The following is a 24,063-nucleotide window of genomic DNA, read 5'->3' on the forward strand; positions in this document are numbered from 1 at the left end:
GGTAGCCTTTATATTTGTGAATTCTGTTCAAGGGAAATACAGTGATTTTGTTTGCTTTTAAATGCCGTTTGCTCTCTCTCTAGCTGGTGTCTTCTCATCATTGCTAAATCACATGTCAAAATGTAAATATCAAAATTAATGTTATTAAATGGATTTATTATGGCAAGTATTTTTTTAAACTGTTATTATTCCACAATGTATTAGATGTAATAAGCATGTCTTTCACCAACATGACATATTTCTATCTCAAAAGTTTGCTTGTTACAAACTAACATGACATCACAGCCACACATTTTCCTCTGTTTTGTGCAATCATGCTGTACAGCACTATCAATCTCTTCAAAAGACAATAATAACAATCCTACACCAAGTCTACTATACTGCTGCTGCTTCTACAACTACTACTAATAGCCTAATAATCGTAATAAAAGCAATTTGAGAGTCAAACAAAACATGGATAAATGTAAAACGAAGGCACTTCGATATGCGCTGGGTTGTGTGCTAACTCTAGCTATAATCAGCACCACGTCTCGTAGTCCGCAAAGTGTCTGTTTGCTTAGTACAACTTAATGACTGAAGACGCTAGAAAGTGGGCGGAGCGAAAAGTGTCCGTCCAATCCGCGCTCCCGTAAACCTGCCGTGCGCTCTCGCCTTCGCTCGTGGGGGCAGTGAAAACCTCCGCTGGGTATTTGCGCTCGCAGATGTCATGTGAAAACCCGCATGCTGGCCTTACCGCACAACTGAAGAGTCCAACCACCGCGCCGCTCGCTCTCGCCCGCTCCACGCGCACCTCTGGAATGGTTTAGCACAATAGTCTCCCACTTTGACGTTGACGAGACGAAACTTCATCATCACCGAGGATCTTGTGTTTTTTTTACTCTGGTTTATGTTTGTTCCTACATGACTGGCGCGTTCGGGAGCGAGTCGCCACCACCATGCGAGGTAGGAATACAGCTGTTTTTGACAGCTCGTTAGAATTATGAAGTAAGGGTATATTCTTATTCCCATCTCAGTTTTCTGTCCGCACAGTTTGTCCATACTGGTGCAGTTTCTTTCATTCTAGGCATACTATCTATGTCCATGGCGCCTTGAGGGGTCCATGTGTCTATATATATATATATATATATATATATATATATATATATATATATATATATATATATATATATATATATATATAAATCAGTCAGACTCAAATGAATGAACATATGGATAAATTGACACGTCTGCTTTAAATCAGATGCATTTCATATTCAGGGGTTTGACCAGTACACGAGCAGAAGCTTCACAACATTCTCATGTTTATGAAGTCCACGCGACTTTCTCTGCCAGACGTCATATGGACTCCTCTCCAACTTTCCTAAAAAGTAGGATTTTATTTATCAGCCTAAAAAATGAACACTGAAATTGTACAATTACGTACTTTGAAGCTTGTGCTCTGGTTTAAATTGAGATACTGTAACGGGATCTTTTTAGACCAGTAGGCGTGTGTGGAGAATGGTTAACAAGATGGGGGGAAAGAGTTCCATCAAATTTGAACTGTATTATTATTGGAAGTGTAGGCTTATGTTTAAAAGTGAATAGTATTTTAAGGCAAGCCTCCACGGTGTGGGTAAAGAGGGGTTTGTGTCATGCGTTCCACTGACCCATTTCCGTCAGTCAGGCGCCGCTGCGCGCTGAAAGCGTCGAAGTGCAGCACCGATGTCCGAGCAACCAGAGTTCACACGCGCATGGAGAAGCGCGCGCTTTCCCCCTTCTAGTCTTCAGGCTTGTTGCAGTTACACCTGCAAATTATGGTATGGACACAATTTTAATAAGCATGGAAATTATTTGTAGACATTAATTTTTTACATATATATATATATATATAGGCCTACATATGTAGCGTGGCTTTTAATTTTACTTGTATAGTTTGTTTCGTTTACCGCCACTGTTAGAGCACATCGGTTCGTATTAAAATACACATTTAGTGTTTACAGTGTGCTAAATATTTTGTTTTATACTTTAGATAAAGGCTGATATTTTTAATGAGCTAATAACATAAATAAATAAAAAATTATAAGATTTAATATCCATGGACATGTCTTAATAAATAGTAGCCTACATCAATAAGAATCAGGTCATTGAAAAATAAAAATAGCTACACATGTTGTGCTGTGATCTAAATTGAGAGGTTTTGCTCCAAGCTCATTCAAAGTTGTACTGTTTTCGTTATGCGGTTGTTTTCGTTACAAAGCATTAACTATCGCCTAAACGAATAAATCCCATAATCCACTCGAATTATTACATTTTGATAATTAGACCTACAGGAGTTATCCATACTGAACTTTTCGATGCAAATTTTGTGTGTGTGTGTGTGTGTGTGTGTGTGTTCTAAAGTAAAACCTGCTTATTATCCACTGACTAATGTTTACGTCTCTGTTTTCTATTAATGGAAATTAATTCTATTGGGAAACCCTCTTTTTCACTCTTGCACGGACAAACTTTCCGCTCTTTAAGTGTCTGATCAGTGCGTTTCCCATGTGAAACGATCTATATTTCTGCATCTCTGTGTCATAACCTATACACGACCCAGAGCACCTCTCTGCTTCTCTTTTTCCATGCCCCAAAGGACCGTGTCAGAAAGAATTACATTAGTATCGGAGGCCCCTTACCGAACCCGGCTTGAGTTCCCCGTCTGACGTCGGCCTGCCGCGCGGACCTCATCAACTTTTTCAATAGGCTTCCAATTAAACCACTTCGAATCTTCTAGAAGCATATATCCTTTTTGTAGTTTGCCGGTTAATCTTTGATTATTAGGCTGTATAAAATACGTAGGCCTACGAATTTTTTTTTTTTAAATTTCCTGTCAATGTTTTGCCTTCCAGTGACTGCCAGAACGGAAAAAGTTATCTTTTTATATTTAATTAGTGATTGGAAGGAAGTTTTTACTTTTTTAATTGAGTCTCTCTCTCTCTCTCTCTCTCTCTCTCTCTCTCTCTCTCTCTCTCTCTCTCTCTCTCTCTCTCTCAATCTCTCAATCTCTCAATTTTTCAATTTAAAAGTACTTTATTGGCATGATTGTGTTTACATACAATATTGCCAAAGCATTAATACACAAAACAGATAATGACAACACAAAAAATAATGATAAGATAGAATTAAAATAAGGTGCCAGGTAATGAATCAAATAAAATATAAAACTATAATAACAATATACACTATACAGGACATTATGAACATAAGAAACACTAGCATCTGATCGGTTTCTGTCAAACTGGAAAACTGTGGCATGAGGTTTGAGAGTTTGTGAAGGTATCTTTCTCTCATCTCTGTAAATTTCTCACAGTGAAGGAGAAAGTGTGTCTCTGTCTCGACCTCCCCTGTGTCACAGTCTCTCTCTCTCTCTCTCTCTCTCTCTCTCTCTCTCTCTCTCTCTCTCTCTCTCTCTCTCTCGCTCTCTCTCTTCATTAAATTGCAACAATTCTGTTTAGCTCAGTAGCTTGTGAGAGTAGCCTGACATTTTAGTCAATTTACACCCAAAAATTTTCTAATTCTTTCACTGATCTCTGATTTTCAGATTGTAAAAGTGAAAATCAGGCAAATTATTTGTTATAGTTTATAATGGTCTTAATTACCATAGGCTTCATGTTTGCTAATGAACAGTTTTTTACTATGATTCCACTTTTCAGGAGAATTTTTTAGAGGTAGAATATGATGATAAAATACTGAAAGCATACAATTCCTTTAAAGTGACCATCATGTTATTAATGCACTGGCTTGTTTGTTGTGTGCTTGACGGTGCTAGTTGTGTACACAGAGATGTGTTCTATTGGTCAAAACATTTATTTGATTGCTTAATTGATCAGAGATGGACTTGCATGTGTTCCAATATATCTGATGGACTGTGGTACCCAGTAACTGTAGATCCACATCCGTTCCAAACTTCATCTTCTCCATTTCAGTTAGCAGTGCTGCTTCAGGGCTGGTGTTAGTTTTCCCACAACTCTATCACACGCAGATCACATTTAAACTGTGTTGGCACACACAGCACATTCAAGGATTGTATTTATATTTATTTCTTTATTTTAAGGCACAGTCTACAGCAAGCAGACATAACTGGTCTGTTTTTTGACATATCTATGTGTGAATTCCCTGCTGGATCACCTTGTTTCTTTGTCCAGGCGCATCTCAGTCCCAGCTGCACCCCTGAAACTCTGAGCCATAGACACAAAAAGAGACAGAGTTACGCATGAACTCCCAATGCCAATAGCTTTTAGCATCACATTGGCATCTAGAGTGAGAGGCCATCCATCCATCGACCAGCCTGATGTTACGCTTAGTTTGCTGAAGAGCTGGATCAATATACATGGCCCGCTCAACAATGAGCTTTATTTCTACATTAGACTAACATACAGTAAACTGTGGGTATACACTATAACTGTGTACAGTAGGATCCACTCAGGATACTGTTTATCCCAAGTACTGTATGTATGTTAATATGTCTCTTAGCTGATTATGTGTCTTTACGAAGCGTTTTTTTTCCCAGATTGTGTGTGTGTAAGGGAGTTAGGAGTTAGCAGTTAGGAGTAAGATCAATAAACACAGCATTGTTTGTTTGTCTGCCACTGTCCACATAACCACATCACAGACATGAATTACGTAGTGTACATTGCAAACTGCTCTAAATCTCTAACCAGGCCGTAGGCCAAAAATATCAAAATAAAACTACCAATAAATAAGCAAAGTTTCTATGTATTGTGTGTTAAAAAATTGAAGAAATAAATAAATACATACAATAACATTTTGAGGTTAAAAAGTACAAGTTAAAAAGACAACAAAAGCATCACATATGCCTATAAAATCTTTATTTTATTCACTTAAAATAGGTAAAGGGCTAAATTGTTTGCTGATATTTTGAATTTCATAAAGAGTTTTCCAGCACCCAGAACATGTTGGGGGGTCTTTTTAGCAGCAGACAGTATTTCTGACTGGAAAACTACTAGAAGTTTCCCCACATTGATGTTGTCGTAAATAAAATTTTTGTCCTGTCTTTCAATTTGAAGCCCAGGTTAGTATCGATACTGATATCATATGATCAATTGTAGTTGATTTTCTTTTCCTTTTTATTTAGCTGACTGTACTTACACAACCTGAAAAGCAGATGTAATCCCCTAAAGTGAGGCATAAACCTAATCCATTCAGTGAGCTCTGTTCTTTATTCATTTTTTATTTTGGTGCTTTTAAACTTTGAGGGTGCAACTTACTGTTATTCTACATACTAAATAATACATACTGAGATCAGAGGTAACATTTTTATTCTAGGTGAATGTCAAGCAGAGAGTGTGCCTGCATCCTCTGTCTTGACATCTATTTTAGAGTGTGACAGTGTTGGCTTTGATCCACTGTAGTGTTTTTGTGAAAGTTTTGACTTGGAATGTGTAGACTAGAGTGTGTCATCTGTTTTTCTGAGCCCTTGTTTGAGATGGTTCAGTGTGCATGAGAGAGCAGCTTTAAAACAGACTGAACTGTAAGGCTAAACATGTGCGTTTGTTTTTTACCCTCCCTGCGGTATTGCAGCAGTGGCATCTCTGCATGTTTTCTCTGCTTTGCAGCTTGTTGGTTTTATTAGTTCTCTCCGACTGGTCTCGCCTTCGCTAGGTGTTCATTCATTCAGTAATGTGTGCTTTGGATAGTGGCACCTGGGGCTTTTGATATGATGCAGGTGGGGTCTGGGGAGCTTTATGCATCCTTGTCTTTAAAGAACATGAACATTGGTGAAATTACTCTAACAACATCACAATAATGCTGCATACTGGATGCAATACCTAAACATATAGTATGAATTTCATGTATTTTTTGTTTGTAAGTTTTAAACATCTGGCAGTATGATATATTGTGTCCAAAAAGGAACTTTCTGCTGAAAGGTGCACTGTTCAACCTTAGGCACACAGGAGAAAGAGAAACATAATCTTACACTTAAGAGAGAATTAAAACACATAGTTATGTAACACAGAAATTGGAACTAGATTGGAGCTCTCTCTCACTTTGTGGTATATGAGTTTGTACTGTGTGATTTGCTCAAAGATATTTTCCACTTCAATCTCAGTTGCATTCTGTGCATCTGTTTGCAAAGACTTGTTTGGCCAAACATGTCAGAACGAACATGTCCATAAAGTGGAACGCAGAAAACCCACATAGTGTATATACATAGAAATCTCATTACCACAGATCCATTGCACCATCAAAGTGCTGACATCATAAGTGCTTTGACTGCATGCACGCTCTTACACGGCGAACACTTCGAACCAGATTTTAAAAGCATGCATGCTAATGTGATAACATCTGTTTTAGGAAGCCTATATGAAAATTACATTAAGAGCGGTGTGTTGAGTGTGACGGCAAAATGGCCAACAAAACAGTGTTTAACAGAAGAACTATTTGTGTGAGCTTTTGAAATAGAGGCCCTCGAAGAGATTTAGATGAAGAGCATGAGAGATCTTAAAGAAAGCTTAATACAGATAAGTATACTGAGATGGAATAATCATGGGAGGGAGAGAGAGAGAGAGAGAGAGAGAGATAAACTGCGCTCTCAGGTGAAGAGAGGCCCTTAGTCTGTCTTTGTGATCAATTTGCTTCTTTCAGAGAGGGGCTCCTGGGGCCACTTTGGGGAAGGACCTCGTTACGTGGAATTAAATTGTGGCCTAAGGCGAGCTAATACATCCCGTCCTGAGAGGGAAGCCGTAAAGAGGCACACAGCGCACACACACAATAGTAGATACCAATATTTAGAGAACAGAGGCATTTTAATGAATATCAGGACAGTTTTAACATTTAGACAGCCCCACATGTTCTCATGCAATGTACTATGTTAGGAAAAAAAGACTTGTATCTCTAAATGTATATATACTGTATGTAAAACTGCTCATATCAGCAGTGATCAGTATCAGACACTGCTGATACTCTGCTCAAGGAATTCTACTCTTTAACTAAAATAAATTAAGAAGCTTTTCTGGGTATACTTAAATAATAATAGTTGTCCTGTCCTTGTATATGATGTTAAATATATTTCTGCAGTTTTTAAACCATGCCGTATATTGTTACATTAGGCCCTAAATAAACATTATGCGAGTACTCATGAGCAGATATGAGCACTTGGCTAATGCACTGTCTGGTTTAACATACATAGCATGCACTCTTGCATTAAGGGACGGTCACACTACACTTCACACTCCATTCACTCCCATTCAAACGCATCCAAACACGGGAGACAGGAAACGCAATCCCATGCGAAGAAATTTCATATGCCACTGCGTACCAAAGTTCAAGCTTGGTGAACCCTGAACTGCGAATCTGGATGACGAGAGGACGCGTGACCAATGGAGTTTCAAAACATCACACACTGACCTCTTGGCTCATTTCAAAGGATGCATATTTCAAAGCTGTGTTTGTTTTTTTATTGTTGCTGAGAAGTGAAAAAACTGTATTTTTTTACATTTTGAATATGATATTAATTGTTAATTGGAAAGAAATTGTATTTACTAAAATCCTTGTGACATCATATCCTGGTCCATAGCATTGTCCAAAAAATTTGGCATGTTTTAGCAAAGCCTAGTGTTACTCATGGGGGTGAAAGAGATGCCATCAAAAGTCTGTGCCATTAAACTGGACTGAAGTGGCTATACATTTATTGACTTTAATTGGTTTGCTCAGTAATATTCTCTTCAAACTGTTGCTCCACCATGACAGTATTTGACTTTAAAGAGTAAACTCACCATAAAAGTGGACAGTACTTGCATAGAGTATGATTCGGCCTTTAGAATAGATTAGTCTCTTTAAAAAACTGTCTTCTTAGTTGCAGAGCAACTATATTTATATTTAAAATAATACTGTAAATCCTTCCACCGATCATGTGGGCTTATGTAATTCTGAAGAGAAAAAAGTGAGAGAGTACAATGTCCAAACACTCAGATATGACACAGCGATTCTTGCCTTAGGCTGAGTGACTTACTAACCCACTTTAACAGTTTACTCAACACACATAAACACACATAACCCATTGGGCCACAATGACAGACCACTCCATGAAGCCGCGGCATGTCACAGTAAATATGTGCATTCTCTCTCAGCTAGAAACAACCTACAGTACAAGTGCTCATCCCAAAGCAACCTATAAGGTCAAAGTATACATACATGACTGATAACCAATTGGTTGAGCGATTTGAATGTTTTAATGTTTTTGAATGTAATCTGTTTTGAACTGCATCTTGTTTGAGATTGTAATAAGGAAACCATTAAATAAGATGTGATGTTTTTCCTGTCTAGTCCATTCCAGTACACACACACACACACACACATACACTCACTTTCTTAAAGGACAGCTCAAAGTTTGACGAGGTCAATGAGGTTGTGTTGGTGGAGGACAGGCAGGTCATGAAGGTCATAGTAATGAAGTGATTCTCTCAGTAAGGTATGCAAGTACTTTTGTCCCTTGTAAACAGTTTCACCCACAATACCAAGACTGGCGTCTACACAATTCCTTGATCTTTTATACATTTATACATAGACCTTTAAAGTTGAGTCCATAAGTTTGCATCCACCTTTTGTCTCACAAGTTTATACTCCCCTTTCAGAATTTATACAAATGTATAAATAATTTCAACTTTTTCTTTTCAACTTTTAACAAAAAGTGAGCAAAAATCGATGTTACAGTTAGAGGTGAATGGGGCCAATTTGGTGGGTTTAAAAGGCAGAAATGTGAAGCTTCTAATTTTATAATAGCTCTGACGTTTATTCTGTTAAAAACCCATGTATTATTTGAGTTTAAAGTTGTTTCAATCTTAATTTTTAGTAATTTTAGGGTTTGTTGACATTTCATTGTCATAGCAATGAAGTTGTAAAATCGGCTATACCTTTACAAACAAAAGGTTAGTAGGTGATTTATTTTCACACAAAAATCATGTTAACAAACATTGTTTATATCTTGTGGCTATACTTTTGAAAGTGAGTATTTTAATATTTAGTTTGGCCCCATTCAATTTACTGATTACATATTGGTCCCATTTACCATTGTAAGTGCATCACTGGAACCCAGATTTTTGCTTCTTTTTTAAAGAAAAGGAGGGACTAGTTGAAACAAATTTTTGTGCAAATCAACATTATGCCACAAATGCTGTCGATTGAGCTTAACTTGTACTAAACCCGGTATATTCCTTTAATATAATGTGTTGCCTTCTTGAGAGTCAATGAATGTTTGCACCTTTTGTAACTCAGATGTACAGAAGATGCTGAACAGTGTTGGGTGTATTCAATTACAAAGTAATTAGTTATTGTAATCTAATTACTTTTTGTCAAAAAAGTAATGTAATACATTTTTGTTATACAATTTTTGTAATCATTTTACAGTAACAGACTTTCAATAAAAGTAATTACTTTTAAATACATTATTTGCTCTAAAGTAATGAGTTCTGTATTCAAATATGAATACATATGTATGTCTGTTAGAGTTTCTGTGACAACTGAAGTGTCACGACAATGAATTAGGAGGAAATATTTTTAATTTGACTGGGAAACCAAAAACTTTTCTAGGAAAAGTATCTTAAAAGTAAAAAAAATTGTAATGTGATTACCTTTTAGATTAATTAATCAGTTAAGTAATCTGATTACATTTTTAGATAAGTAATATGTAATTTGTAGTAGATTACGTATTTAGAATAACTTCCCTAGCACTGATGCATGGAAACCAAAGAATGTTCAGTACCTGGAGGATTTTACTTAAGAACAGTGGGCCGCTTCACAGCTCAGGACAAACCAGAGACTCATGCACAACTATCACAAAAGTTGCAAAACAGTCATTGATCATCAAGGAAGCAACACAACATAATAAAATCCAGTAAGATCCACACTCACACTTACTGTATATACACTGCATGTGTTTACATGTGTCCTTGCATATCTTTTCCTAATACTTTTTGTAGAATCTATATGTTCTAATTACAATATTGCAGTGGCTGAGCACATATATTAGCATTCTGTAGTTTCAGATATATGTTGCTTTATATTCTTCAAATGCTGGATGCATGCCAGTATGTCCCCTTCTGTAGCCTCAGTGAGGTGGCCAATCATGTCTCAGATCAAAGATGCCTGAGTCTGGCACAGCCGATGACAAGCCAATAGGGAAATGCCTGCAGCCTCATCAACAAATACTCTGCACCAGAGAAATACTCCCAGCAACCATGTGCCTTTTAACATATAAGAGCTCACTCATATACACGCACACATGCGCACGCACATACGGTAGAAGGGGAGATGGTTTGTGACTGTTTTTCTGTTTCTCACACTCTTGTTCACACATACATACAGATGCACAGATGGCCGGTGTTCTGGGAAAGGGTATTTGAAGCTTTTAAAGCTGAGAGGTCAGTGATAAAGTTGGCCTATTTCATCAAAAATAGGCAAAAACTAACAGATCAAATCACAATAATTAAATGGGAATTAAATGTTTTCACTTTTTCATTAATTGTCTAAAAAGACTTGCTACATGCTACTGGTGTATCAAAATTACCCATGAGGTCTACAAAATGACCTAAATGCACCCAAACCTTACCCAATTCTCGTTCTTAGCCATGTCTCAGACATGAATTGTTAAAACATGTGCTAAATAGATGTGCTGGGACAGAAAAAAGCAACAGAACAACAGTGCACTTTGCTATGCAAGGACACATAGACACCGAGCAATTGCATTTAGATGGAACATGAATAGATCCTGGAGTTCAAAACAATATACACACTGAAAATTATTATCTTATATTAAAATTACTTACCAGAAACACATAACAATGTGAATTTCATGTCAAGGATTATATCAATGAGCCAAGAGGATGTCCAGGGGATTTTTGGTTGCTGCAGGCATATTAGACATATGTAGTGGGTGAAGAAGCTGTCGTTTTTGAAGCTTGCATATTTAACTAATGGAATCGCAGGTGGTCAGATGCATCTTATTAAATATTTTAAAGGACTGAGAGGTGAAAAAAATGGGAAAATCTGTTCCATTTTCTTTGGAATTGTTCTAATTATTTTCTAAGCAATACATTGTGTGAGCACTGCTAGAATTAGAATGCTAATGTTGCTGGCAGTGAAGGCCGGTTAGTTTGTGCCTGTGGCCTTTATCTCAAAGTCCTTCCCTGAAGGAAATTAAGTAAAACATGTATGAACACCACATGCTGTCACAGGCTGCTTCTCTTGGTCTGCAGTATACATTCATCACCCACTAGTTCCCAATCTGGACAATGTGCCACCTAATGGTGACAACCTATAATTACAACTACCCTCTCACCCCATCTCAACCCTGCCTCTTCAAACATACATGTCAATTTGTCTGCAATGGATGGACAATTCCTCAGACAGTACACTGCCCAGTCTAATGCAGTTTTGTGTATGAGTGTGTCTGTTCTTGTCTGTACTAAAGAGACAGGAATTGTTGACATGCTCACAAGTGTGCGTGTTGCAGATAATCTCCCACCTACACAATGTATTAGTATCACTGTTTAGCATATCCCAACAAGGTTTTAGAATATGATTGGGCCGGCTGCCAGATGACAAAACAACATCTTATCATGTGCATACAGGCAAGCTTTACAACAAACACTTTAAATGGCCCTCCATCTGGAGGCTAAAATTATCAATCCAGTCACCTCAAGTAATGCTGCAAACAAGGTTGCAGGGTATCACTGAAGTAACTGCCAAATATCACAGCATTTCAATCAAATTAATACTAACAAAAATAGTAACAGGCCCAGACAAGAAAATTCACTAGATCAGTGATTTTCAAACCTTTCAGACCAAGTACATCTGATTATATCAGACCTTCCAAGTACCACTTATGCACCACCTGTCATCATTTACTCACATTCACAGTTGTTCAAAACCCATGTAATTTTTTCTCTCTTCCATGGAACACAAAAAGGTGATTGGCAGAATGTTAGCCTCAGTCACCATTCACTTTCATTGTTTGGAGAGAAAAAAATAAGTGAATGGTGACTAGCATTCTGTTTAATATCTTGTGTCCCACAGAATAAAGAAAGTAATATGGGGTTGGAACAACATGAGGCTGAGCAAATAACAGAATTAAATTTTTTCAAAACTATATTGAATTTGAAAACATAAATGAGAAAACACAAAACATAAAAAAAATATTTAAATTTAAACGTTGTTACAAAATGTGTATGCCAATCTGTGTGCAACCTGCATGTTTAACATATCAGTACCATCAGTAACACCACTTACTGTTCTTCACTGTACACTTACAAAATTTTCAAGATGCATTGATGCCACGTAACAGCAAATGATAATAATCATCTGAATTATGAATAACAAAATGATTGCATTGTGAACTGTTACACATCTGTCACCCAGACCACAGACATGATAACTGGCATTGACACCAAATAGGCTATTTATCAGTGTTCTCCAGCGTGTATGGGTGTGCATGTGTATTAATAAATTAAGTTACAGAAGTTCTCATATCCACTTTAATGAAGCTAATTAAAGAACTATTTAGAAAGACAGGGAACTTCTCCTGGGACAGAAAATACATTTATATCATTAGGAATCAATTATACAATCCACGTGCCCCTCGTGTGTGCGTGTGTGTGTGTGTGTGTGAGCGTGAGTGCGTGTGAGCGTGAGTGAGTGAGTGAGTGAGTGTGAGCGTGTATTTATCACTTTGTGGGGACCAAATGACCTCATAAGGATAGTAAAACCCGAAGTTATTGACCTTTTGGGGACATTTTGTCAGTCCCCATGTGGAAAACAGCTTAGAAATCATACTAAATGATGTTTTTTGAAAGTTTTCTGTGAGGGTTAGGTTTAGGGGTAGGATTAGGGGATAGAATATATAGTTTGTACAGTATAAAATGTCTATGGAAAGTCCCCATAAAACATGGAAACACAACATACGTGTGTGTCCCTCTTTTCCACATGGAAATTAATCTCTAAAACTTCCACAATGGTTGTATCAACACGATACAGTGGCCCCCAAAATATTTGGACACTAAATCCACATTTAAAAATGTTTGAATGGCTTTGAATTATATGCTAAAGTATCAAACCAACTGCCATTTTCTTTTAAAGAAATATAGTGAATTTGTAAAAGAAAGCATTTCACAAAAAGAACATAGACAAAAAGCATTTTGACACTTTACTCTGTTTGAACAACCTTGTGAACTTGAGGGGAACTGTCATGCAATAATAATTACATTGAGACCAGCTGGTTAAAAGTAATTGCAAAAATGGTTAAGAAAAGTGCTGTTTGTTATGAAAAAAGGTATAACATCATTTGTGTGCAGATGCCACTTGCAATGCAAATGACCTTCTTTACAGTATGTGTGGCATTTTCTCACTTTAAGTCTTTTTTACACTTAGTTAGGGACTTGAGTGTTCTTAGCTGCTGTTGCTAACTGTGAGACGAGCATGTGCGATATTCCGCAGCTCCTGTCCATTCTCGGCTAAGCCTGCAGGGCTGAGCTCCTCTTAACGATGGAATTGCCAGCACTGCACTCCCTTTCTTACATAACCTTCTGAATGGCCTAACCCTTATGTGTAACCATGGACAGGGGCAAGGAGCCTTGCAGCATGCAAAAACAAGCACATGCTTGTTTTAGCTCAATAATAGTGTAATTTATGCATGTATAATATGTATATGCCAATTCTGATTCTTCGATTCCGCATTGATGGTTTTTGACACATACAAAATGCACGCTTCTTGTTGTCGTTAAATAGGAAACTAATTTGCAAATCTGTAATGGTTTTAGCAACATTAAGATGTTAGCATTTAAAGAGGTAGTTGATTCCAGCACTAACATCCCTCTAGGTTTGTCCTATGTCCATATTTGAGTGGATTCATCTCATTCTTTTAGGTTTATAACCCTTTGTGGAAGTAAAATTAGCATAGGTAAGACAATGACAAATGTGCTGTTTATTTGTATTGGTAGGGGTAGCGATGACATCATGTGCTGTTGGGATGTCATGGTGGTGTGGATGATTGCTCTGACAGGCAGACTATACAGGCCTCCTACCCACAAACCCAGGGAGGCTGTGGTTGTCCTGGCAACAGTGACATAGACGCGGATGTCTCCTTATTTCATATGACAGGTCTACACACACAGGCCCTGTGGCCATTCTAACACACAAACAGACACATTCAATATATTCATTTTGACCAAAAATTCATACACAACCCATAAAACATTTGAACTCACAAACACACATATTACAATCATCAAGTTGAATATGTTTTTAATTTTACCTGCAATTTATCCAGTTACACTCACTGAGCACTTTATTAGGAACACTTGTATGGTCTTCTGCGGTTGTAGCCCATCCACATCAAGGTTCAATGTGTTGTGCATTCTGAGATGTTATTCTACTCACCACAATTGTACAGAGTGATTATCTGAGTTACCGTAGCCTTTCTGTCAGCTTGAACCAGTCTGGCCATTTTCTGTTGACCTCTCTCATAAACAAGGCGTTTCCATCGGCAGAACTGCAGCTCACTGGATTTGTTTTTGTTTTTGGTGCCATTCTGAGTAAACTCTAGAGACTGTTGTGCGTGAAAATCCAAGGAGATCATTCACTTCTTGTTCTTCTTTCAGCAGCTCCCATTAGGGGTCGCCACAGTGGACCATCTGTGATCCGCATATTTGAGAATCACTTGGTTTTGAGGTTTTACGCTGGATGCCCTTCCTGAAGCAACCTCAAGTCCAGGAGATCATACAAAAGTTGCATGTGTGAAAATCAGTCCTCATACTCCCTGAACCACTCTTTTACAATTTAATGCTGATGAATGTTGGCATTGTTGTCCTGAAATATGTCCGGGCAGTCAGGGAAGAAAAAAATCCATTGATGGGATAACCTGGTCATTCAGTGCATTCGGGTAATCAACTGACTTTTTATTACCACTTTTATTACCACATGCTGAGCCTAGACCTGACCAATTGAAGCAACCCCAGATAAAAACAGGATAAAACTGCCTCCAGAGGCTTGTAAGTGGGCACTATGCATGACAGGTGCAATGCTTCATGGGCTTCCCTTCTTACCCTGACTCGCCCATCGCTTTGAAATATGGTAAATCTGGACTCATAGAGACCACATGACATTTTCCATTGCTCCACAGTACAATCTTTATTTTGTCACATTGTGTGTGGAAATGCTCTTACTTTCACTATTAAACATAGCCGCGAGTTCTTCTGTCATTTGTTTATGTGAATTCACCAAATGTTTTAGTGATCTCCGATCAGGATAATTCAAGATTTTTTCCGACCACATTTCTTCCGTGAAGCTAGCGGTTCACCTCTATCATTCCAGGTTTTAATAATGTGTTGGACAGTTCTTAACAAGCTACACACTACATCAGTTAGGGTTAAAATAATTATTGCCAGCTGAAACATATTAATCACTGTAATAATGATCCAGTCATAGGCTCTTATCTGCTTATTTAAATCCAAACAGCAACTTATTTTTGGCCAGGCAGTGTAATATTTCGCCATTCTGATGGTTGATGTGAAAATAAACTAAAGCTCCTGACCTTTATCTGCATGAATTTATGCATTTCACTGCTGCCACATGATTGGCTGATTAGATAATCGCATGAATAAGTAGTTGTACAGGTGTTCCTAATAAAGTGCTCAGTGAGTGTATATTCCTTCGCTAGCAAGTTTAAATTCTGCCTTAGGACGAAAAATCGAAACATCCTTAAAACAAGATACATTTACTTAACAATTTAATAAGACACGTTTTCAGAGAATATACTTCACCTTGAAATAAGTTTGGTTTTTATACCTCACTGGCATATACACTCACCTAAAGGATTATTAGGAACACCATACTAATACTGTGTTTGACCCCCTTTCGCCTTCAGAACTGCCTTAATTCTACGTGGCATTGATTCAACAAGGTGCTGAAAGCATTCTTTAGAAATGTTGGCCCATATTGATAGGATAGCATCTTGCAGTTGATGGAGATTTGTGGGATGCACATCCAGGGCACGAAGCTCCCGTTCCACCACATCCCAAAGATGCTCTATTGGGTTGAGATCTGGTGACTGTGGGGGCCATTTTAGTACAGTGAACTCATTGTCATGTTCAAGAAACCAATTTGAAATGATTTGAGCTTTGTGACAGGGTGCATTATCCTGCTGGAAGTAGCCATCAGAGGATGGTACATGGTGGCCATAAAGGGATGGACATGGTCAGAAACAATGCTCAGGTAGGCCATGGCATTTAAACGATGCCCAATTGGCACTAAGGGGCCTAAAGTGTGCCAAGATAACATCCCCCACACCATTACACCACCACCACCAGCCTGCACAGTGGTAACAAGGCATGATGGATCCATGTTCTCATTCTGTTTACGCCAAATTCTGACTCTACCATCTGAATGTTTCAACAGAAATCGAGACTCATCAGACCAGGCAACATTTTTCCAGTCTTCAACTGTCCAATTTTGGTGAGCTCTTGCAAATTGTAGCCTCTTTTTCCTATTTGTAGTGGAGATGAGTGGTACCCGGTGGGGTCTTCTGCTGTTGTAGCCCATCCGCCTCAAGGTTGTGCGTGTTGTGGCTTCACAAATGCTTTGCTGCATACCTCGGTTGTAACGAGTGGTTATTTCAGGCAAAGTTGCTTTTCTATCAGCTTGAATCCGTCGGCCCATTCTCCTCTGACCTCTAGCATCAACAAGGCATTTTCGCCCACAGGACTGCCGCATACTGGATGTTTTTCCCTTTTCACACCATTCTTTGTAAACCCTAGAAATGGTTGTGCGTGAAAATCCCAGTAACTGAGCAGATTGTGAAATACTCAGACCGGCCCGTCTGGCACCAACAACCATGCCACGCTCAAAATGGCTTAAATCACCTTTCTTTCCCATTCTGACATTCAGTTTGGAGTTCAGGAGATTGTCTTGACCAGGACCACACCCCTAAATGCATTGAAACAACTGCCATGTGATTGGTTGATTAGATAATTGCATTAATGAGAAATTGAACAGGTGTTCCTAATAATCCTTTAGGTGAGTGTATATATATATATATATATATATATATATATATATATATATATATATAAAATTATTATTTTTATTTATTTTTTCTTGTTTTAAACATAAACCTGCACTAACGTTTGCTAGATTTATTTGCCAAGCACACAAAACATGGCTTACTCTATAATCAGTCAGTACATCTGTGGCCTATCTAGTGCCCTGCTTTTAAAGTGCTGTAAATACAATTATGCTAGTTGTATATAGCTTAAATTAAAGCAGTATTTTACAATGCTTTTTGGTGTTTGAATGTTTTCACTGCAGGTTTAGGCCTCTATGCTCATTTGACCCAGTTTGGCTCTGGCACTGGCAAAGTGGGTCATGAGAGGAACCGGTGTTCTGAAACTTGGGCCAATTGCTCAGAACTCACAGTCCCTGTTACCACACAAAAAACCTTTAGATGTTTTACCCTGATTTGAAGTACCAGCACATTCTACAGAACTACCATGACTGAATGCTGAAAACGCCATGCTCCACTATTTGACTTTGAAAGTAAGGACAGTGTGTGCTTTTTTCTGTTTAAAGATCTATTTTTATGTAAACTGCATATGTAATATCATTGCCTCAAGATCAATTCAACTAAGTCTGCCCTAATGAAATTCAATAATTATGTGAATGTAAGGAGGATTCTTATCAATATCTTAAAGGGATAGTTCACCCTGATCTGTTTCTCAAACAAACATTATAAGCACAAAAATCCCATTATAAGTTCTGATAATACGTTTCATTTTAACCCTGCAGTTTCATCCAAATGAACACTTTTAGGGAGGCACCTGGGTGAAGAAGTTCAAAGAAGGGTTCCCACAGACATGGAAAACCTATATATATCAGGGAAACTATTTTTTGTTATTATCAGGCATGCAAAAGTCATGGAAATATATAAAATCCCAAGTCATGGACATTTAGTTAATATATATTTTTCAAATTTTCCTCTGCTCTAAATATCACCAGCTAGATAATACTCTTGTGTAAAGTAAAACTGGCTTGCAAACCATATTGATGTCCAGTTTGTGTGGGAACACTTTGATGAACTTTGATGACATCTATTGGATGAGACAAATTTAAAACAAATTGATAAACAGGTGCAGTTGCTAAACTAAAAATTATTGTGGTGGACATAGTCTTATGTATTCTCTCTCTCTCTCTCTCTCTCTCTCTCTCTCTCTCTCTCTCTCTCTCTCTCTCTCTCGACAGATACTAGTTCAAAGAATCTTTTGCACTATTGTGGAACTCTGAAATGATCCTCCCAGTATGTTACAGCAATGTTTGCACTCACAATTTTAGCAACAAACATGGTTACAATTACTCATAGTGCTTCCATTTTCATAGACCAGAAAGAGGACATTCAATTGACTCATCATTGCTATGGTAATGACCTTGATTGGGTTATATGTAGCCATAGGGTCATGGGGGCCGTATACCCACTCCCATAACTGCCAAAACCACAGACACAGTGGCTTAAGTCTAGTGGGCTAGAATGAGACATGAAGAGCTACAGCACAGACTAGCCACAGCTTAACCAGGCAACATTAGTCAGTGTATGCATGTATGTGTATGTGTGTGTTAATCTCATTACATTGACTAGAATGTGTGCACATTTCCTATACACATAACCTTTTCTCACATTATAGTTATTGCACAAACATAGCTGCACATATAATACATTTTTTTTTTTAAAGTTACATAAATTATGTACACACATCGCAGCACACAGTATGAATACATTACACTCATTAAACTCTTCAACATACAGTATTCATTCTGTCATATCCACCCTAGTCAGGCTATATTCTCACAGTCAGATTAACAGTGCGCACGCACACACACACACAAAACCAAACAGAGATGCGCTCACACTTACAAACCCCTTAGCTTTGCACTGCGGTCTCGAGTCAGGTGTGTTTGTGACCGCAGTGCTTCTTTCTGAAAATGAAGACAGATGTTGTAGGTAAGAGCATTTAAGGGTTTTAAGCCCATTGTTTCATTTTTCAGAGGAAATCGTTTTTTTTTTAGATGTACAATATACAATTTTATATATTCATTTAGTACATACTAAGGAGAAAATAAATCAGACATGTAAATCTATTCTCAAAGAATTTCAGAAGTTGGCCAATTTGATTGTGATTCTTTACCTAGAGATGGTATTGTTGTTCTAAATTGATGTTTAAGGGTAAACTAATATTGTGATCAAATCTGCTCAAAACCATATTTAGGGAATGTTCCAGATTCAATAAGTTTAGATCTATTGACACCAACTGTGGCATGCTGTCAATTACCACAAAAATAATTTTGACTTCACTCAGTTTATAAAACAAACAATAAAAATGCATTGACAGGTACTCGCATAGAAGTCCATTAGACGTATACGTACAATTATCTCCCAGTAGACTTCAATTGCAAGTGGATTTCTATCAATGTGTTTAAGGTTATTTATTATTTGAAATAAAAAGTTCATTTCAGTGGAATCAATCATTCCTTTAAAATTGCCCTCCTCAATCTTGTATTTAGCCTTGAATATTTTTATATAAAACAGCTAAACTGTACACATACTTTTTTCTATAGACTATTAGACTTTTTATTAAATCTTTTTCAAAAAATTGTTCATACCAAAATATATTTATTTCAAATGTTGTACTTCTGGTTAATTTGCTCTTTTTTATAATCTACTTCTATTCTTGTATTGTTTATTTCTATCTAACTCATAAATTTTGCTACATTTACATACGCACTAGAACGCCGTTTTCCTCCACCAAGAATGGAGACTTTCAAAAACACTCGCCAAAACCGAATACTTTGTAAAACAATGATATTAGGAATATGAATTTTAAACGTAGTGTGTATGAGGCCTACAATTTCTTTTTTAACCGTGGGCTCATATAGCAATACATTCCATTGCCAACAAGGACTGCTGCAGCTGTACTGTTGCACATTTGACAAATAAACTTTGAATATAATATTATGGAAAATGTTAAGGGGGTTTGTTTTCTTTTTTTAAGAGTTTCATAGTCTTGGTTTCGAAAGTTTTCAGAGAACTGAATATTGGGCTCTATCTCTGTATCGAACGGCATCCAAGACTGCCGTTGGTTTGTATTCGATTCATTATCATGCTATTTGTACTAAGTGGAAGTCCCTTTGTTCCAAAATTGTTGCCCAGATTTCAAAATATAAATTTACATGAAAAAAATTTGCCATAACTGCACAAGCTTTCGGAAGTACCCTAAGGGAAGGAATTTGTGCTTTTTTCGTACATTCTACTGTCATTACAGTCAGAAGTGAATTTGTGTTTGAGTGAGGAAAGCTTAATTGAGAATTGCTGCATCAGATAAGCCAGTTGCGAGTAGGGGAACAAGCATGTGGAGAAATAATTTAGGATTAGTTTGGGTGGCTAATCTCTTTATTGTGAGTATGCAGTCTCTTCAGGGAGATGGGTTTCTCCCTCTGTCTTCCTCTCTCTCTTTCTCTGCTCCTCTCTGAGATTTCTCATCTCTTTTCCTTCTTTCTCTTTGCCCTTTATCTGGTTTTATTTCCTAGTTAAACATGCCAGAGAAGGAAAGGTTGAAGATGAGCCTTGCATGTGTATTTTGTATTTAGTCCTTCATTACACTATTTGCCATATTCTGGTTATGTAATTCAGAGTTGCTTGCTCCTGACATGGCCTTGTAACTGTGCATGGCTGTTTTCAACAAGGAACACTTGCTCTTGTCTGTTTGAAGCAAACATTATGATTAATGTCCCTTGAAATCAAAATTGTAGTTTTGTGGCATTTCGTTTTTGCCTATTATTGTAGCTTTGAGGTCATGTATATACTAGTGTACTCCCAAAGGTTGTGAAATGTTACTATTAACAGAAAGGTTAATGACTCATTTTGCACTCAGGGATATCATTTTTTATTTTAGTTTTTGCCCCCAAAAAATGCTCTCTAGAATTAAAATGTCCCTCCCCAGCCACAGTGTTTACACTTCTCAGGGAAATCAACAGGAATGGCTTACTTACGTTGTCTCTTAACATTAAACTGAGAGAGAAAAAATTCCGTTCAAATGGTTAATGCAAGAAGAGATTTTTACAAAAGCACATCTAATCAAGTTCTACTTTGCTTGTGAACCTGAAAGCAGATACGACCTTAACATTGAGTTTGGCCTTAGCTTGACTCCCCTCTTTCAGCAGATCTAACGATCCTCTTTCTGTCTTCCAAGAATCACAGATTATAAAATGTCAGAATGTCTTGACACAAATTAGAAAGGTTTATTCTGGCCTGCTCTGAAGACAACATCACCTTTTGAATCAAGGTGGTCACTGTGTCAGCTGGGAGAGGCTTTGCTGTGTAGCCCAGAGACTTTTACAAGCAAATGATGATGAAAGGTTACGTAATTGTATTTTTTGTCTCTTTTCAGCCCAAATTGAAGTCATACCATGCAAAATCTGTGGAGACAAGTCATCAGGGATCCACTATGGAGTCATCACATGTGAAGGCTGTAAGGTTAGTTGAAAACCTTTTCGTTTTTGTATTTGTCTAGCCAACCATGACCTTTTGCGAAAAAGTCACAATCATTTATGTAACTCTTAGTATCAAGATTTTACTTATAACTGACTTTTGTGTTATTTTAGACAGAACAGAGTGGCCACAAAAAGTATTTAGACACTTACTGTAAGTCATACTTTTTTATAAATTTTATTGCATTAAATAACAAACTATCAAACCAAGTGGCATTTATTTCAAATAAACAAAGCACTAGCACACTTTTCAAACAAAAGATCTCACAAAAAGCATCAAATAATATATATATATTTATATAAAAGATTTAAAGCATCAAATAATATATATATATATATATATATATATATATATATATATATATATATATATATATATATATATATATATATATATATATATTATATATTATATATATTCCATTAAAACATTCTGGTTATCAGACTTAGTGGAACATCTCCAAAGTTAAACTACACATGTGGTTACTCTGCTAGGGCACCTGTGTGAGCTTAAAGGGATATTTCTCCCAAAAATGTAAATACTGTAATCATTAACTTTCTTCTGCTGAACACAAACATAGATTTTTAGAAGAATATTTCAGATCTTTAGTCCTCACAATAAAATGTAATGGTTACCAGAACTTTGAAGCTTTAAAAAGCCCATTAAGGCAGTATAAAAGTAATCCATAAGAATCCAGTGGTTAAATATATATCTTTAGAAGTGATAAGATAGGTGTGGGTGAGAAGCAGATCAATATTTAAGTCCTTTTACTATAAATTCTACTTCCTGCCCAGTAGATGGCGATATGCATGAAGAATGGGAATCGCCATAAACAAAAGAAGAAGAATGTGAAAGTGGAGATTTTTATGAAAACGGGACTGATCTATTAATCTGTTACTCACCTACACATATATCGCTTCTAAAGATAGATTTAACCAATGGAGTCTCATAGATTTCTATAATACTGCCTTCATGTACTTCTGGAAATTCAAAATTTTGGTACCCATTCACTTGCATTGTATAACATTGTATAACTTGATTTCTGCATAAACTAGTTTAAAAACTAGGTCACAGCAATAGACAAACACTGTCTGCTTATAACAAATAACACACAAACGATTCCTTTTCATGTCTTTATTGAACACACCATGTAAACATTCACAGTGCAGTGCGGATAAACTATGTGAACACTTGGATGTAAACAATTAATTGACCCTCCTTTGGAAGGAATAAACAGTTTTTGTTGTTTAAGCAGACTGTTTGTCCATTGTTGTGACCTAGTTTTTGAACTAGTTTATGCAGACAATTTGCCGTACAATGCATTAAGCCTATCTAAATAGTCTATTGTTGTGTCCACTGTAGGGTTTCTTCAGACGCAGTCAACAGAACAACGCCTCCTACTCGTGTCCACGTCAGCGCAACTGCCTGATTGACAGAACAAATCGCAACCGCTGCCAGCACTGTCGGCTGCAGAAGTGCCTGGCTCTGGGCATGTCCCGGGATGGTAAGAGAAATACTATTCTTCCTTACAAACAAACTTTTGCTGCATTCATGTGCTATAGGAATTCTCCTACTTCCAATTCTGAAGTGGTAATTACGAGTATGTCGCATTCAAGTGCTTTGTTGTCGGAAAGAACAGGAAACATGGACGACGCCAGGTTCATTCATACATATTTTTTGAGGAACTATTATTATTATTTTGACAGTATAATACATTACTCTGTTACGCCTGCTGACGATAATGGAATTTTGGTCAAATACAAGCTATATTCAAGGTGTAAAAATTTTGAAAATGCATCAAATGGTTGCTGATATACATAAATGAATATTACCGAAATGGCAAGCACTAACAATTAGATGTATTTAGTAAAATAAATAAAACCTGTCATTCACTACAGAAACCGCACTCTCCACCACCATGTTATAATGTCTCAACTTGGAAACTCCGGTTTCGAGTTTTTCAGTCGTAATTACGACTTGAGGGGTCGCTATGTGCAATTTCCGAGTGGGAAACTCGTATTTATGATAATTCTGATAGCATGTGAAGGCAGCAATATTCTCATCAACTGCTTGACGACTAGATGGATTTATCATCCTGTAAACCCCTTTAAAACCCATCCTAATCTCATTAGGTAGGTAGCTTTTTCATTTGTCTTGCCAAGTGTCATATAGTTTATAATTTACTAAATACTTTATGTTCAATTTAGTAAATATTTCTCACGGTTTCACTTTATAACCACTTCTAGTTTTAGCTTTTCAGTATATTTCGTTTTTATTTTATCTATAGTATTTTAGGGCTGTCAAAGTAGGTGTGATAACGACTCGGTTACTAACGTAACCTCGGTTCCCTGAGAGGAGGGAACGAGTATTGCGTAAGTAGCTTAACTGAAGCGAGCGCCAGCAAGAGCGCAGTTTTGCTGTTTAAGGTGCACGGTTCGGAGAGGTTCTAACGGGGCACTCTTGAGTGCGTCCAAGACCGTGGCCAGGTCCCAGATCGGCAC

The 24,063-nt window shown here is 37.2% G+C and overlaps 1 protein-coding gene across 1 annotated transcript in view; it reads left to right on the plus strand.

Moving 5' to 3' along the window:
• The first annotated feature begins 755 nt into the window (after nucleotides 1-755).
• LOC127627010 (nuclear receptor ROR-beta-like) overlaps nucleotides 756-24,063 on the plus strand; it is a 37,485-nt gene continuing 14,177 nt past the window's right edge. Inside the window, exons 1-3 of the mRNA XM_052103204.1 lie at nucleotides 756-942; nucleotides 21,462-21,547; nucleotides 22,925-23,066. Of these exons, the coding sequence (XP_051959164.1) occupies nucleotides 936-942; nucleotides 21,462-21,547; nucleotides 22,925-23,066 (235 nt within the window). The 5' untranslated portion in view covers nucleotides 756-935. The remainder of the gene's footprint in view (nucleotides 943-21,461; nucleotides 21,548-22,924; nucleotides 23,067-24,063) is intronic.

Source organism: Xyrauchen texanus, chromosome 3, assembly GCF_025860055.1.
Source record: "Xyrauchen texanus isolate HMW12.3.18 chromosome 3, RBS_HiC_50CHRs, whole genome shotgun sequence".
NCBI lineage: Eukaryota > Metazoa > Chordata > Actinopteri > Cypriniformes > Catostomidae > Xyrauchen > Xyrauchen texanus.